The sequence below is a fragment of the Epinephelus fuscoguttatus genome, linkage group LG3 (assembly GCF_011397635.1).
Source record: "Epinephelus fuscoguttatus linkage group LG3, E.fuscoguttatus.final_Chr_v1".
NCBI classification, from domain to species: Eukaryota; Metazoa; Chordata; class Actinopteri; order Perciformes; family Serranidae; genus Epinephelus; species Epinephelus fuscoguttatus.
Genome location: NC_064754.1, coordinates 5,484,735 through 5,498,511, shown reverse-complemented (window position 1 = coordinate 5,498,511; position 13,777 = coordinate 5,484,735). Strand labels below are relative to the sequence as shown.

General features: G+C 42.3%; 1 protein-coding gene across 1 annotated transcript in view; it reads right to left on the bottom strand.

Moving 5' to 3' along the window:
- Nucleotides 1–13,777, bottom strand: part of LOC125886328 (sialoadhesin-like) — a 182,051-nt gene that overhangs the window by 158,905 nt on the left and 9,369 nt on the right. Inside the window, exon 6 of the mRNA XM_049572442.1 lies at nucleotides 13,040–13,300. Within this exon, the coding sequence (XP_049428399.1) occupies nucleotides 13,040–13,300 (261 nt within the window). The remainder of the gene's footprint in view (nucleotides 1–13,039; nucleotides 13,301–13,777) is intronic.

The following is a 13,777-nucleotide window of genomic DNA, read 5'->3' as shown; positions in this document are numbered from 1 at the left end:
GAGTGAGTGAGAGAGAGAGAGAGAGAGAGAGAGAGAGAGACAAATCAAAGCTGCCTTCAGGTCGGGGGAGGTGTTTGTTCCAGAGTAAGAGCGAGATTTGTCTGAAGGGAGCAGACCTTCTACAGATGCCTGTGACATCACAGAGTCACATGTCACTGCAATAGTCCTGTCCAATCAAGTTGTGAGACTTGTGTCTCACTGAGGTGAATTTTGAGCTGCTGTACATCACTTTGATGAGCAAAGATAAGCTGCAAAACAGCTGACTAATTTTTACACTGTTTCCTTTCACTTAAAAAACGCTCTCAACATCACCGGCACTGCACTCTCCTGCCTCAAATCCTGCCTTTCGGACAGATTTCAGTTCATCAGCATAAACAATTGCAAATCCCCCACTGCTCCCCTCTGCCAAGGTGTTCCCCAAGGTTCAATTCTAGGCCCCCTCCTCTTCATCCTGTACATTGTCACCCTTGGTCAAATAATCCGCCGTCATGGACTTCAGTTTCACTGCTTTGCCGACAACATTCAGCTCCACATCTCCACCGAAGCCATCACTCCTGCTACTCACTCCACCCTCACCAACTGCATCACTGAAATAAAATCCTGGCTGCAAACCAACGTCGTCAAACTTGACTGTGACAAATCAGAAGTCATCATCATCATTCCCAAATCTCTTATCAAATCCATCCATAACTTCCTCCTCTCAATCGACAGTTGCACTGTGCTCTCCTTCCCCCATGTCCGTAACCTCGGTGTCATCTTTGAACAAGTTTACCCTCTTCTTTGACCAACATATCAAACACAGCACCAAAACAGCCTTCTTCCATCTCAGGAACATCGCCTGCCTCCACCCATCTCTCTCCTTTTCAGCTGCAGACACTCATTCACACATGTATTACTTCCAGACTGGATTACAGCAACAGTCTTCTCTATGGTTTGTCAACCCAATCACTCAAGGAACTACAGTATATCCAGAACTCAGCTGCTCGTCTTCTCACACACTCCCGGCTGCACCCGTAACCACATCACCCCCGTCCTTCATAACCTCAGCTGGCTCCCCATCCCCCAGCATATCCACTTCAAACTCCTCATCATTACTTACAAAGCTCTCCACAACCTGGAGAGCTCCTGAGCTCCTTCATGGCACACTCCCCCTGCACTCTCAGGTCTGCTGGTGCCAACTCCACCCTTCACCCTTTCTTCACCCTTTCTGCATTATTTGCCATGAGTAATGCAAATGGCCCAACTCTAGAGGCGGCACCAAGCATGCATTTGAAAATATCACTGCACGCAATTGGATAACACTAAGCCCAATCAGAACAATACACGGGGTGACGTATCCAGAGCTTAGCTACCAGTGGAGCTAACTGGTAGATTAGACTCTTGCCGTATCCGGTCGGCAAAACAGTAAAAACGTCCTTCTTGCAAAGGAAAGATTCGAGCACCGTTTTCTGTTCCTCTTTTAGAGGAAAAGCCAAGTCTAACTCGTTCACTGTAGCGGCCAAAGCCATTTCAAACAACTGGTGTTCATCCGTAGCCATCTTGCAGTGTTTACTGACTGATTCCGGACTTTGTCGTCGCAGCGCTGTCGTCATCTGTTTAGCTCGCCTCTGGCCCGCCTATATCAGATACACCGATGTGATTGGTGCAGCTCAGCTCCAACGGCATGGGTAATGAGCATCATTACTGATTGCCAGAGTGACTCGCAAATTCAAGTTGTGCTCTCGCAAGAACTCTGGATTTCCAGGGTAGGTCCTCAGTAGACTAGAATAGAATATCTTTACTGTCCACTAAGAGGGGCAATTTGTCTTCACTTAACAAGACACAAAAGACAACACTGTAAAAACCAGACAAATAGTCGGTAAGACAAGCAAATAAAGTCATTAACAAACACTTAAACACATTAAATCAGCTCATTGTTTGTCAGTGTTTAAGTCTCATCATTCACTTTGTTGAGATAAAGAGGCAACAGATAGGATTCAGGTTTTTTTTAGCTTGGCGCCACCTAGCATCAGCGATGTTGCTTGCACTGTCACAACGACCAAATTGACCGTGGGGATCAGAGATAATCAATAAAATGTAGGCTGTAAAGCCACCAGTATACGTCTATGTATAGGCTGGTGCGGATGCCTGTGAAGCTCATGAACCTGCCATACAAACACCAGTTTGTTGCAGGTATTCATGGTTTCCCAAGCAGATGCACTGGGATACATTAAGATCAGTACTTATTGACGTCCATCACTTTTGAGATGCCCACAAACTTTTATTGTTTCAGGGGAGCTTAGGTCTCTTTAAAGGGACATTGTGTGACATTTTCAGTTGTTTATTGGCAAAAATCGATGTCTGCATTCATAAATATGTCATCACTGGTGTACTATTACCTCCACCAATAATCTGACTTATTCTCGTAAAAGGAGAATTTCGGATTTGTTTGTACATTGTGCGGGTAAGTCGTCTGTGGGGTTCCATTACGTTTCGCCATCTTGAGAATACACCCGCCAGAAAGGGACATACAGCCCCGCCTTCGGCGTTTTCGTTGAGAGCCAGGCCAGCACTGCATGACTGAGGAGCCGAAGGAGAGGAGCAAGAGGCGCTTCGCTACTACCCTGGCAAATTTGAAACAAAGTCCCACTCTTTGAGCATAATGCAGGATCATGCATATGCAGCATCATGGGAGACGGAATCCTTGTCGCCAAGAAAGCAAAAGGGAATAGAAAAGGCAGCGTGACCGGCGAATTAAAAAAATGAAGGCCCACATCGGGGTAGCCTTTCTCAGGTAGAGAGAGCTGCTGAGGGAGAATGGTAATGCAATCACAGGCCAGCGCTAACAGCGGCTAACAGCGGCACAGTGATGCGAGGAGAGGGATGAGCCGCTAACAGCGGCTAACAGCCAACAGTGGCGCTGGCCTGTGATTGCATTACCATTCTCCCTCAGCAGCTCTCTCTACCTGGGAAAGGCTACCCCAATGTGGGCCTTCATTTTTTTTAATTTGCCAGTCGCTAACAGCCTCATCCCTTTCCTCGCATCACTGCGCCGCTGTTAGCTGCTGTTAGCCGCTGTTAGCCGCTGTTAGCGCTGGCCTGTGATTGTATTACCTTTCTCCTTCAGCAGCTCTCTCCACCTGGGAAAGGCAACCCCAATGCTGACCCTTGTTTTTTTAATTCGCCGGTCACGCTGCCTTTTTGATTCCCTTTGGACTTTCTTGGCGACGAGGATTCCGTCTCCCGTGATGCTGCATAATACATGATCCTGCATTATGCTCAAAGAGTGGGACTTTGTTATGCGGCAGTAGTGCCACTGGCCACTAACAGCTGTTAGCAGCACAGTAATGCGAGGAGAGGGATGAGGTGTGTGAGGTTGAGCCACTTGTCAGCTGTCAAAGGACAAGACGTGACTGGTTTGTTTCAATTTACATCCGCCCCAACAGTCCTACGTTGTAAACACAGCCAGCATGGTGAGGAGGAGGTTTGTCAACTCACATCGCGTGTGTCTGTGTAGGAGCCTGAATGAATACTCCATGAAGCATCAGATGACATGGTTTCATCAGTGTTATCATAGCTTTTTGGTACACAGCGGCTACAGTTGTTGCAATACGTGTTTGAAACAGTGAGGCGCTAGAGTGCGCCATCTGTTTGAATGCAATATATGATTTCAACGTTAGATGGGAGAAATTCCTACACACTGTGGCTTTAAGGAGAGCTTGTTCCCCCCTGGTTCCCCCATAGTTTGAACATTGAACACCTCACATTAACATGCTGACAGTTGGAACGATGTATTAACCGAATACTTTTATTCAATAAAATGTCAGGTTATTTAAACAATAAAAATCAGTACAATCAATATAATAAGTCACAGGCTTAGAATACACACAGAAAAACCGTAAATAAAAACCATCTAAGTTGTGTATTGAGAAATTAAAACACTAACTTGATGGTGTTACAGCAGAAGTAAAAAAAAATGGGAAAATGAGCAGAGGAATATTCACAGTGTTTGACAATAACAACTTGATGAACTGTAAAAAACAAAACAGGAGATCAGTGACAGATTGTGGTAAAGATATACTGTATACAGAGACATGTACGTGAAAAGATGTTCTAGCAGCACTGGCTGTAAAATGATGCTCCTTCATAACATCTTCAATATAATTCTGTCTTAGGATACTCAAGAGAAATGACCGAGGCTGGATGTCATAACAACAGTTAATACAGTTTATCGACTCAAACCTATTATTTAAAACTTTTTGTTTAACCTGCTTAAACATTGTTTAAAAGACCACAGACTCGTGTTGTATTCATACTCTTGGTTTTTTGAGGACTGTGCTGTACAATACAGATGAATCCTCCGCAGGCTCTTCTTGTATTGATCTGTGAATGAAGAAAAGACTTTGAGAATTATTTTAAGAGCTCAGAAAACTCCCAATGTTAATCAGAACAGGTTTAAAAAATAACAGAAGGATTCAACTGCAATAATATGATGGGAATTATATTTATGTGGCAAAGAAAACTCTCATGGACTCACTCTGTGGCAGCACCAGCACTCTTAAAGTTAACAACAGAGTACTCCACATCATCCTCGTCCTCTTCTTCCTCCCTGTGTCTGTTGGGTTGGTTTAGCCTGACGTTGGAGTAGAGAGGATCTTCCTGGTTTTTAGAGAAGCTCACGTTGGCATAGCAGAGGTCGTCCTGCTGCTCTGATGGTGTTGTCTGTCTTGGAGCTGGAGGAATGTCATACACTGCACCCATGTTTGCCTGTAGGGTAAACAGCACAAAGACAAGAGTTCTTGAGTCCTTAGCTACACAGGTAAATGTGTAAGTATGATTTGTATTGCCCTGTATAAACACTAAATGATCTTGTAGTAAAACAGGGTTAAAGGAGAGTGGGTTGTGGGTCCTGGTTTCAACCTTTATTTCATGTTCCCTCTTGTGGATTCAGGCCTCATTTTCAAAGCCAAATGGTGAACCACAGGTTTGAGATCACTTTTGTTTTTGTCATTGTAATTCCTACTAATCACCAGCAGAGGGCAATAAAGTTCAAGGATTACCTGACTCCCCTTTTCTTTACAAAACCCTAACATGTATATGTGTAGATGAAGAGGTACATTAAAGGACCAAAGACACATGACCCAGAATATTCATAACATTATCTCCCTGTATCAGCACTTAATAATTTAAGACTGAGCAAAGGGGAAAAAGAGTTTAACAAAGACATACGGCTATGGGTTCATCAAATGGAAATAAACAGGATCGACTTATATTGTGTTTTTCTGTCTTAACAGACGCATTGCATTATAATGCAGCTTCAGACTGCATTTCAGTCATTACAAAGCACTCTGCTGAGTTTAAAATTGATTTTAATGCTCAGATGCGCAACAAAGTTTATAGTCTTCTCAAAAGCTCATGCACAGTTGAGTGATGATTGTAGCATCATACACTTCATACAAGTACCTGGGTATATGAATAGATGACGAAGCTTTCATTTAATGTACATATTGCTACTTCTGTTTGCAGGGCCGGAGTGGGACTCATTTTCAGCCCTGAAGTTTCATGGCTCAGACCGGCCCAGTTTAGATCACAACCTATTAAAACCTGACATGTTAAGTCTACAGTAGCGCACTGTTCTCTAAAGCCTTGTAATTCAGCGTATTTTTCGAAAATATTTCCAATTCAGTGCAATAAGGGTTGCTTCACAATGTACATTTATTTCAACAAGAGTGCACATCCCCAACATTATTCTTAACAACACAACATCATTTACAACAATATTGGAATCTATATTCTGTTCAAATAAGTGTTCACAGATATCCAAACCTTAAAAATGAAATAAAAGAATATATAAAAATATTAAATATGAAAAAAAAAAAACCTCTATTAACACTATCTCTCAGGGTTTTTCCTGGGTTTTTTCGAGACCAAGGTGGCAAAGGCCTGTTGCGGGGGGCATCTTGACAGCTGTACTTATAGATACGGCCCCCCCTCTATTAAATATGAAAGGAGGCCCCCACATGCTTGAGCTTTACACTGCTGACTTGTATAATGAGAACAGACATGTCCTGTGATTTTCAGCCTTCTATGATTATATTTACCCTTTACAGCAGGCACATCCTGACAGCTGAGAATATTACTGTCAGGTATTGTCCCCCCCTCTATTAAATATGAAAGGAGGCTGAAAATCACAGGACATGTCTGTTCTGATGATACATGTCAGCGGCCCTGAAATGTTTGTTTCTCTTCTATAATACACATTCTACATCTCGGAGGTGACGTCTTTCCACATACGGGCTTCCTTCGCCTTTCAAACAGGGCAGAGCTTCGTGGGAAACAGTAGGAGATACAGCCCGAAGGGGAACCAGGATCTGACACAACACCGGAGGAAGCAGTAAAGACTGGCTTTTATTTTAGATGACCATTACTGTGTAATACTGTGTAATTACACAGTAATATCAGACCGCTGAATGCCGCGACTGACCAATCAGAATACAGCATTTAATTAGAGCCGTGTAATAAGGTGACATTTTGTATATGCATGAAACCTCCATTTTATGCAGCCTTGATTCAGTGTGCCATATATGTCTATGTTTTATTACAAATGCAAAGTCACTTACTCCTCACTGCATTCTTTATGATTTGGTGGGTTGGACATCATTGACCACTGACAGACAACAGCACTGGTATGTTTTTATCTATAAAGCATTATTTGTCAAACTTCTGGCCGACCTCTGCACCTCTGGGTGTCAGCTGTGGTAGTTACCAGCTACGCTCCTCCAGGTGGTTGCTTTTTAATGTACTCTGGCTTTTAACAAATGTGGGGAAATACCTGAACTCTTCTTCCTCACCTGTGCGTTGTCGTCCGGTCTCTGTCTAGGCTCGGGGGTTTGTTTCGAGGACCTCTTTCTTCTGGATAAGAAAAAAATGAACAAGCAAATAAATCATCAAATAAAATGACCAAATAACTGGCTGGATTTAAGATGCATACTGAATAAAGTCATAGAAAAATATAGCTGCTCACCTGATGAATAGAAAGGCTAAGAGGAATATGATAGCCAGAAAAATAGCCGTGATTGATCCAGCTGCTACTGATTTCATTGATCCTGTGAAACAGAGATCAAACAGAACAATTAGTTATGGAATTACAGGTTGTTTTGGTCCATTAGCAACTGATAATTACACATTAAATCATAGATCCTCAAACAGAAGCATTCTAAGTAGTGACATGTGAACTGTAGGTTTGCTTTGGTGTCCCACGAGGTGAAAATTATCATACCGATTGCACAAAAATAAGGTGTTTAAAACAGCCCATGTGCCAAAAACAATATTGATGGTCCTTAATGCTTGGACAATTGTGTGTCCAACTTTGACCATTGTTGCACCTCTGGCTAAAGAATTATGTTGGACTTTTTACTAACAGTATAAACTCTTTGTCTTGGACTCTGGAGCAGCTCTGTCAGCTGATCCCATTGTGGTGATTAGGCAGATCGCCTGACGAGGAGCGCTGCCACCTCCAGAGGAATCTAAAATTCACCCATGGAGAGGTAAGGGAAATGGAGGTTGAGATTCTACAGGGAGGGACTTACAGATTCTGGCAAAATGTCAGACAACTTAAAGGTCCAGTGTGTAGGATTTAGGGGGATATATTGGCAGGAATTTAATAGAATATTATAAGTATGTTTTCTTCAGTGTGCAATGACCTGAAAATAAGAATCTACATAGGAAGTAGGTATTTATTTATGGAGATTACCGTGTTGCACCACCATGTTCCTACGGTTTTCGTGTCAGCAACCATAGTGAGGAGCCCAACTGCAATATGCAGCGTCGGACTTACACTGATTTGTAACGTAAAACGGCTTTATACTTTGTTTCTAGTGGTTTAAATCACCTGGTCTGTTGTTCTGGGGAGGAGGAGACCTTCCCAGAAAATTTGGCTCACGGTAAAAACCTCCTGAATGTCTGGATCAGAAAAAGGTGAGCACACATTTGTCACACTTGTTATTGACTCAATTTTTGATGGTCATGGACAGAATCTGTAGGATTTTTGGATTACACCTCTGCTTTATGCAGATGACATTGTTCTTCATCAGTTTGTGACTTTCGGGGTGCACTGAGATGGCTGAGTGTGAAGCAGTTGGGTTGAATTTCAGCACGGCCAAGTCTGAAGCCGTTCTACTCTGTTGTACAACAGTGGTCGGTCCCTTTGGGCTTGGAGCACTTTGCTGCCCCAATTAAAGTAGTTCAAAAAAGGCAGACATGTTGACAGCTATTTGAATTCTCTACGAGGTGGTGTAACTAAAGAAAGCTTGTGCTGTGACTGGCTTGTTTAACTGGAAGGTTAAGATAAAGTGTAAGTGATTGGGCTATGGACAGACACATTAGTATGACTTACTTGATACAATAATCAATTGTAAAGTGGAGTTATGCTGTCCTCTCTTGTTCTCAGCTTCACAGTAATAATTCCCACTTTGTTCAGCTCTGATGTCAGTGATGGTGAAGATCGGCCCCAACGCTTTTGGTGAGTCGTCATTCTCCTTGTACCAGGTATAGTTAGCTGCTGGGTTAGCATCACTGCTACAGGTCAGATTCACTGAACTGCCCTCCATCATCTCAGCAGAGGGACTCACTGACACAGAGGGAAGCTTTGGAGCATCTGGAGGAGAAAATGTTTCAAAAAGTAAATTCCTAATATGTGCACACATACTATTAAAAGCTGATTTTTTAAAAAAAAAAAAAAAAAAAGACTGGTTTTAAGCTGAGGGAAACAAGGTCATTATTATGACAGCCACCTACTGGAGGGGTACCAAATAACACATACTGCCATAACGTATCTGAGGCCTTTTCAACTAATTCTTTACTGGAGATCACAAAGCTGTGCTGCAGGTTCCCAACATGGTCGCAGAGAATCTGTGTGTGGACAGGTGATTGTTGGCTGTCTCTTATAACAGGTTGCATGAGAACTACTTGACTTCCGACACGGAGGAGTGAGCTACGGTGTTGCAACGCCATTTTGGCCAGAGTCTGCTGCTTTCCCCGGACATTTTCAAAAACATTTTTGTGTGTGCTTTTTATATGTATACATATATACATACATACATACATACATATACATATATATATATATATATATATATGTGTGTGTGTGTGTGTGTGTGTGTGTGTGTGTGTGTGTGTGTGTGCATATGTGTGTGTGTGTGTGTGTGTGTGTGTGTGTGTATTTTTTTTCCATGATGATTTTTCATTGTCTTTGAGTAAACAGTATTTTACTATTTTAACTTAATGGGTTTTTTAAGGTCTTATCTACACTACTTATGGGTTTTTAATAACTGTAACTATTTTTGTAATAGATTATTAGAAAGAATAGCCCCCGAAGGTTGTTGTGTGTTGTCATGTCATTTAACATTAGATTCTAGAAGTGTGCCAGTGATCAGCATATCTGAGACTGTGCGTTATCATGGGGGCGGCAGTAGCTCAGCCCATAGGGACTTGGGTTGGGAACTGGAGGGTCGCCTGTTCGAGTCCCCGTCTGGACCAAAATATGGAGCGTGGACTTGTGGCTGGAGAGGGGCCAGTTGCTGCTGAGGTGCCCTGCTGAGGTGCCCTTGAGCAAGGCACCGAACCCTCCAGCCGCTCGGGGCGCCTCACCAAGGGCAGCCCCCTCACTCTGACATCTCTCCACTTTGTGCATGTATAGGTCCTGTTTGTGCATGTGTGTGTCTTTCAGACCTGTGTGTAATTGACAAGCAAGAGTGAAAACATTGAATTTCTCCTCCCCTACAACTGCAGAGCAACGCTGGCACAGAGTCTTGTTGTTATGCATAACTCCCTCTGACCAGCACACTGGGAACAGGCAGGTGGGCCTGCAGCTGCAGTGTATTAAAGGGAAACTAATGTTTTTTTCAACCTGGGCCCTATTTTCCAATCTACTTTTGTCTAAATGAGTGATAGGATGTTCAATATTTGACATTTGACCAGATCCACTTGGTCAAAACTGGGTAAAAATTCAGACATGTTTGTTGTGGCAGGTCAAAACACTCACTCAGAGAGTGAAAGTCTGGCTCTGAAATCTCACGTCTCCCAAGATTTGAGTTGCTGCACGAAGTTACCGCTGGAGTGACCTTACAAACGTGAGGAGTTACTCTGTTGGAGTAGTCATGGCTGAATTTTTACCCGATTTTGACCAACTGGATCTGGATGAGCCATTTGAATTTGATGACCGCCCCTATTTATTTGAACTCGGAGTACATGTGCATACAGGGACGCAGAGCTCATTGAAACTGAAGAGCAGATGAGGAGAGAGAGGGAGCAGCAACAGGCAGAGGAACATGTCTGAATCCAGCTAAAGGTAAACATAGATGTTCATTCTCCTTTCCGTTATGTTGTCGGATAATTATACTAACAATCTGAGCCTATCTGTGTGGAAAAAAATCACTTATAGTGGACGTATTTTGACGTTGTTTGACACTGTCTGAGTGCCCTGTTATTTAATATAGCGCACGCTCACGGGCTGCAGGCAGGTCAGCCCTAGCTTCGGACTGGAGAAATGTCACATATTGAACATCCTATCACTCATTTAGACAAAAGCAGATCAGAAAATAGGGCCCAGGTTGAAAAAAACATTAGTTCCCCTTAAATGTGCGCTCATCATAGTGACTTAATCACACACCATTGCATTTGTTGTGCAAACCTCAATATTTGTTTATTGTATTTCATATCATAGGCCCACAAATATTTATCCATATCTGGATTATGAGTCATACCTTATTAAAGCTGTAAGTTCTGTAACAATGAAAATGTCTCAGTTAGGCAAACTGAGTAGGTATTTATGTCCTGGTAGTTCTGTGTGGGTTTATTACCAATGTTATGACCCTGTAAGAATCCTACATACCATCAGGCAGCATCTTGTCAGTGTATTCAAAAGCATTATCTCAATATCTTACTTTGTAGTTGGATAAATAAAATGTTAACTTGAATCAAAGCCAGATTTTTAGCTCTAATACATTTATAGTTTCTGCCCTATTCTTGTGATTGGTGGGAATATTGGACTAAAACACTGGTTAAACCCTGGGCAAAGATTTTACGTCTCTTAGCAGAAAAACTTTGGAGGCTGATTTGTGCAAATAAGACAAATGAAGCCTTATATTGCAGCCCTGTCTTCAAGAAATGATCTTTATAGACAACTAATTTGAAACAGCAAATATCTTTTGAGGAAAATGCAATGCAGAGCTTATTAAGTTTTCTATCAACATAATGAAGGAATGTTAGGCTACTAATTGAATATAAATGTTGATACGGATCATATCAGCAAAATGTGCACTGACAGCTCATTTATATTTTCAGTAAGATGTTCACTGAAAACATATTGTCAGTTGTTTTCCACCAAAAAAGCAATCAGGCAGTCTTGCTATAAATTATCCACTCATATTGACTACAGCATTATTTTTTAATTACATTTTTTTATTAGCATTCAACCGAAATCACTATCCAAAGTGCTTTTGTTGCCTAAACCTATGACAGCCTTCTGATGACCTGAATGTGGTGTTTCGTTACCTAAAGAAACGTAGTCTCTAAATATTATACAGGAAAGCTGTAGTCTCGCCACCAGACAATCAGAGATCTCCGCCTTCTGATAGTCTGGGGACACTCCTTTCTAAAGTGTGTTTAACACACCAGCGAAAACGGCCGGCAACAAAGCAACGCCTCTTGCATTTTTGAAAAGGACACGCCCTCCCGGAAATGTGTGCTCCCCCTTTTCTCGTCCGCAAGGAAACAAACACACAGAGAGCTTGAAAATGGATGCCAAGAGATTTAGCTCTGTTTTATCAAACGTGTGCTCATCCGTAAAGAAAAGATTTTTCCAGCGGATGTCTTAGTTACAACATGATTGAGCTAACTGGAGTAGTTTCATGTGGTATCCGACAACGGGAGACTTTTAACAGATGACGTCCTGATGTTAGCTTTGCTGCTAGTGTTAGCTGTCCCTGTCAGCTGCAGCCACAGATGCTTTCTAGACATCTAGATTTCTCAAAACTGAATAAATACCACACATAGCAACACAAAACTGCTTTGCTAGCTCAATCATGTTGTAACTAAGATATCCGCTGGAAAAGATATTCTTTTCATGGACCGTTTAATGAGTTATTACCTATTACAGACACCACTAACGGCTAACAGGGCTAACAGCTAATGGTTAGCCCAGCTAAACGTGCACACAGAAATAGTAATGTTTGTTCAATCATTGTGTTTATAGACTTTACAAACATCGGATTAGTCTAAACGGTGATACAGTCCGGCTATATATATAGCTAAAAGCTCTGCTGGTTTTCTACCTGGAAGTATTTGTAAACAACAAGGCGATTCCCTCTAAGGTTATAGTCCGGCCGGATGGATGAGTCATGGCCTTGTAAAAGATTATGTTTGTTTCTTTTAGTTGGTGAGAATGTGTCACCACAAACGCGACAAACATCCACTAACTTTGATGGCGTTTTCTGCGAGCGCGGCTGAGCCATTTTGTACCGCTACACGTGTTTCTAGTGGGACTATGTTTACAAGCACAAGAGTTCAGCGAGCCACCGAAGGACCGCCCTGCGGATTTACTATTGGTTCTGCAACATAGGGAGTTTTTTTAAACTCTGAAATTGTATCCGCCCATCTAAACACAAAATCAGGGAGAAAGTCATCAGTCTGTAGTTAAGCAAAGCGTCTAAAGACTGACTTGTGAGTCTAGGAAAGCTGTTTAGTAACATATGGACGTAATTTCTGGGAGACAGGGTTGCATATTAGCTTCAGCTCAACTTTGGAAATGGACATTGGATTTTGCCATCCATTCCTTAATATGTATTTGCTCTACAAAGGTATCACTTCATGGCCAGTGTGGACAAGAGGAATGACTGTAGATAGCAAATACGTTTTTTAAATGTACAAATGGCCTGTGAGTATAGTATTAAGACATAATGCTACTTTAGACCATGTTTCTCCCACCCTCAGCTCGTCAGATGTTTACATCCACTACATGAACACAATGTGTGTCAAAGTGAATTCCCAATGTTGTACTTACACTGGACATCTATGTGAACAGCTGTGGAGTTGTTCTTGCCATACTCATTCTCAGACTTGCAGTGGTAGAGCCCGCTGTCCTTTAAGCTGACAGAGCGGAAAAGATATATGTTTTCTGGTCCACAATGCAGTGTTTGGTTCTCCTTGTACCAGGTATAGTTAGCTGCTGGGTTAGCATCACTGCTACAGGTCAGAGTCACTGAACTGCCCTCCACTACCTCAGCAGAGGGACTCACTGACACAGAGGGAAGCTTTGGAGCATCTGGAGGCGAAACGAGAGACATATAATTCTTATATATATAAATATAAATCTTTGTTTACAGAGCAGTTTTTCTGTATGGACCATCAAGAGCCAGAGGGACCACTATGTTATTCACCTACTTTAGAAATCCTACGTCATAAGACAGGCTGTTGCCACCTCTATAAAGCTAGCTAGCAGGCTACAGCATAGGCGCCAATTCCATGGGTGCTTCAGCACCCACTATGCCAGCATACGGCCGTGGCCAATTGAAAGAAATGTTAAAGCGCACATGGCTGCAAGAAGCAACACTTTCCTCTTGAAGAAGTAACGTCTATGGTGAGGGAAAAACATGTAGCTGTGTGAGTGTTGATGGTTAATCGGTGCTGTGTGCTTGTATGGTTCCTGTGCATGTGTAACAGCTTGAAGTAGCCTGTTATAACATATTTGGTTTGTTAACAGGCAGCTTTTTGTAGCCTGCACTGTTCTGTTGCATTCCTT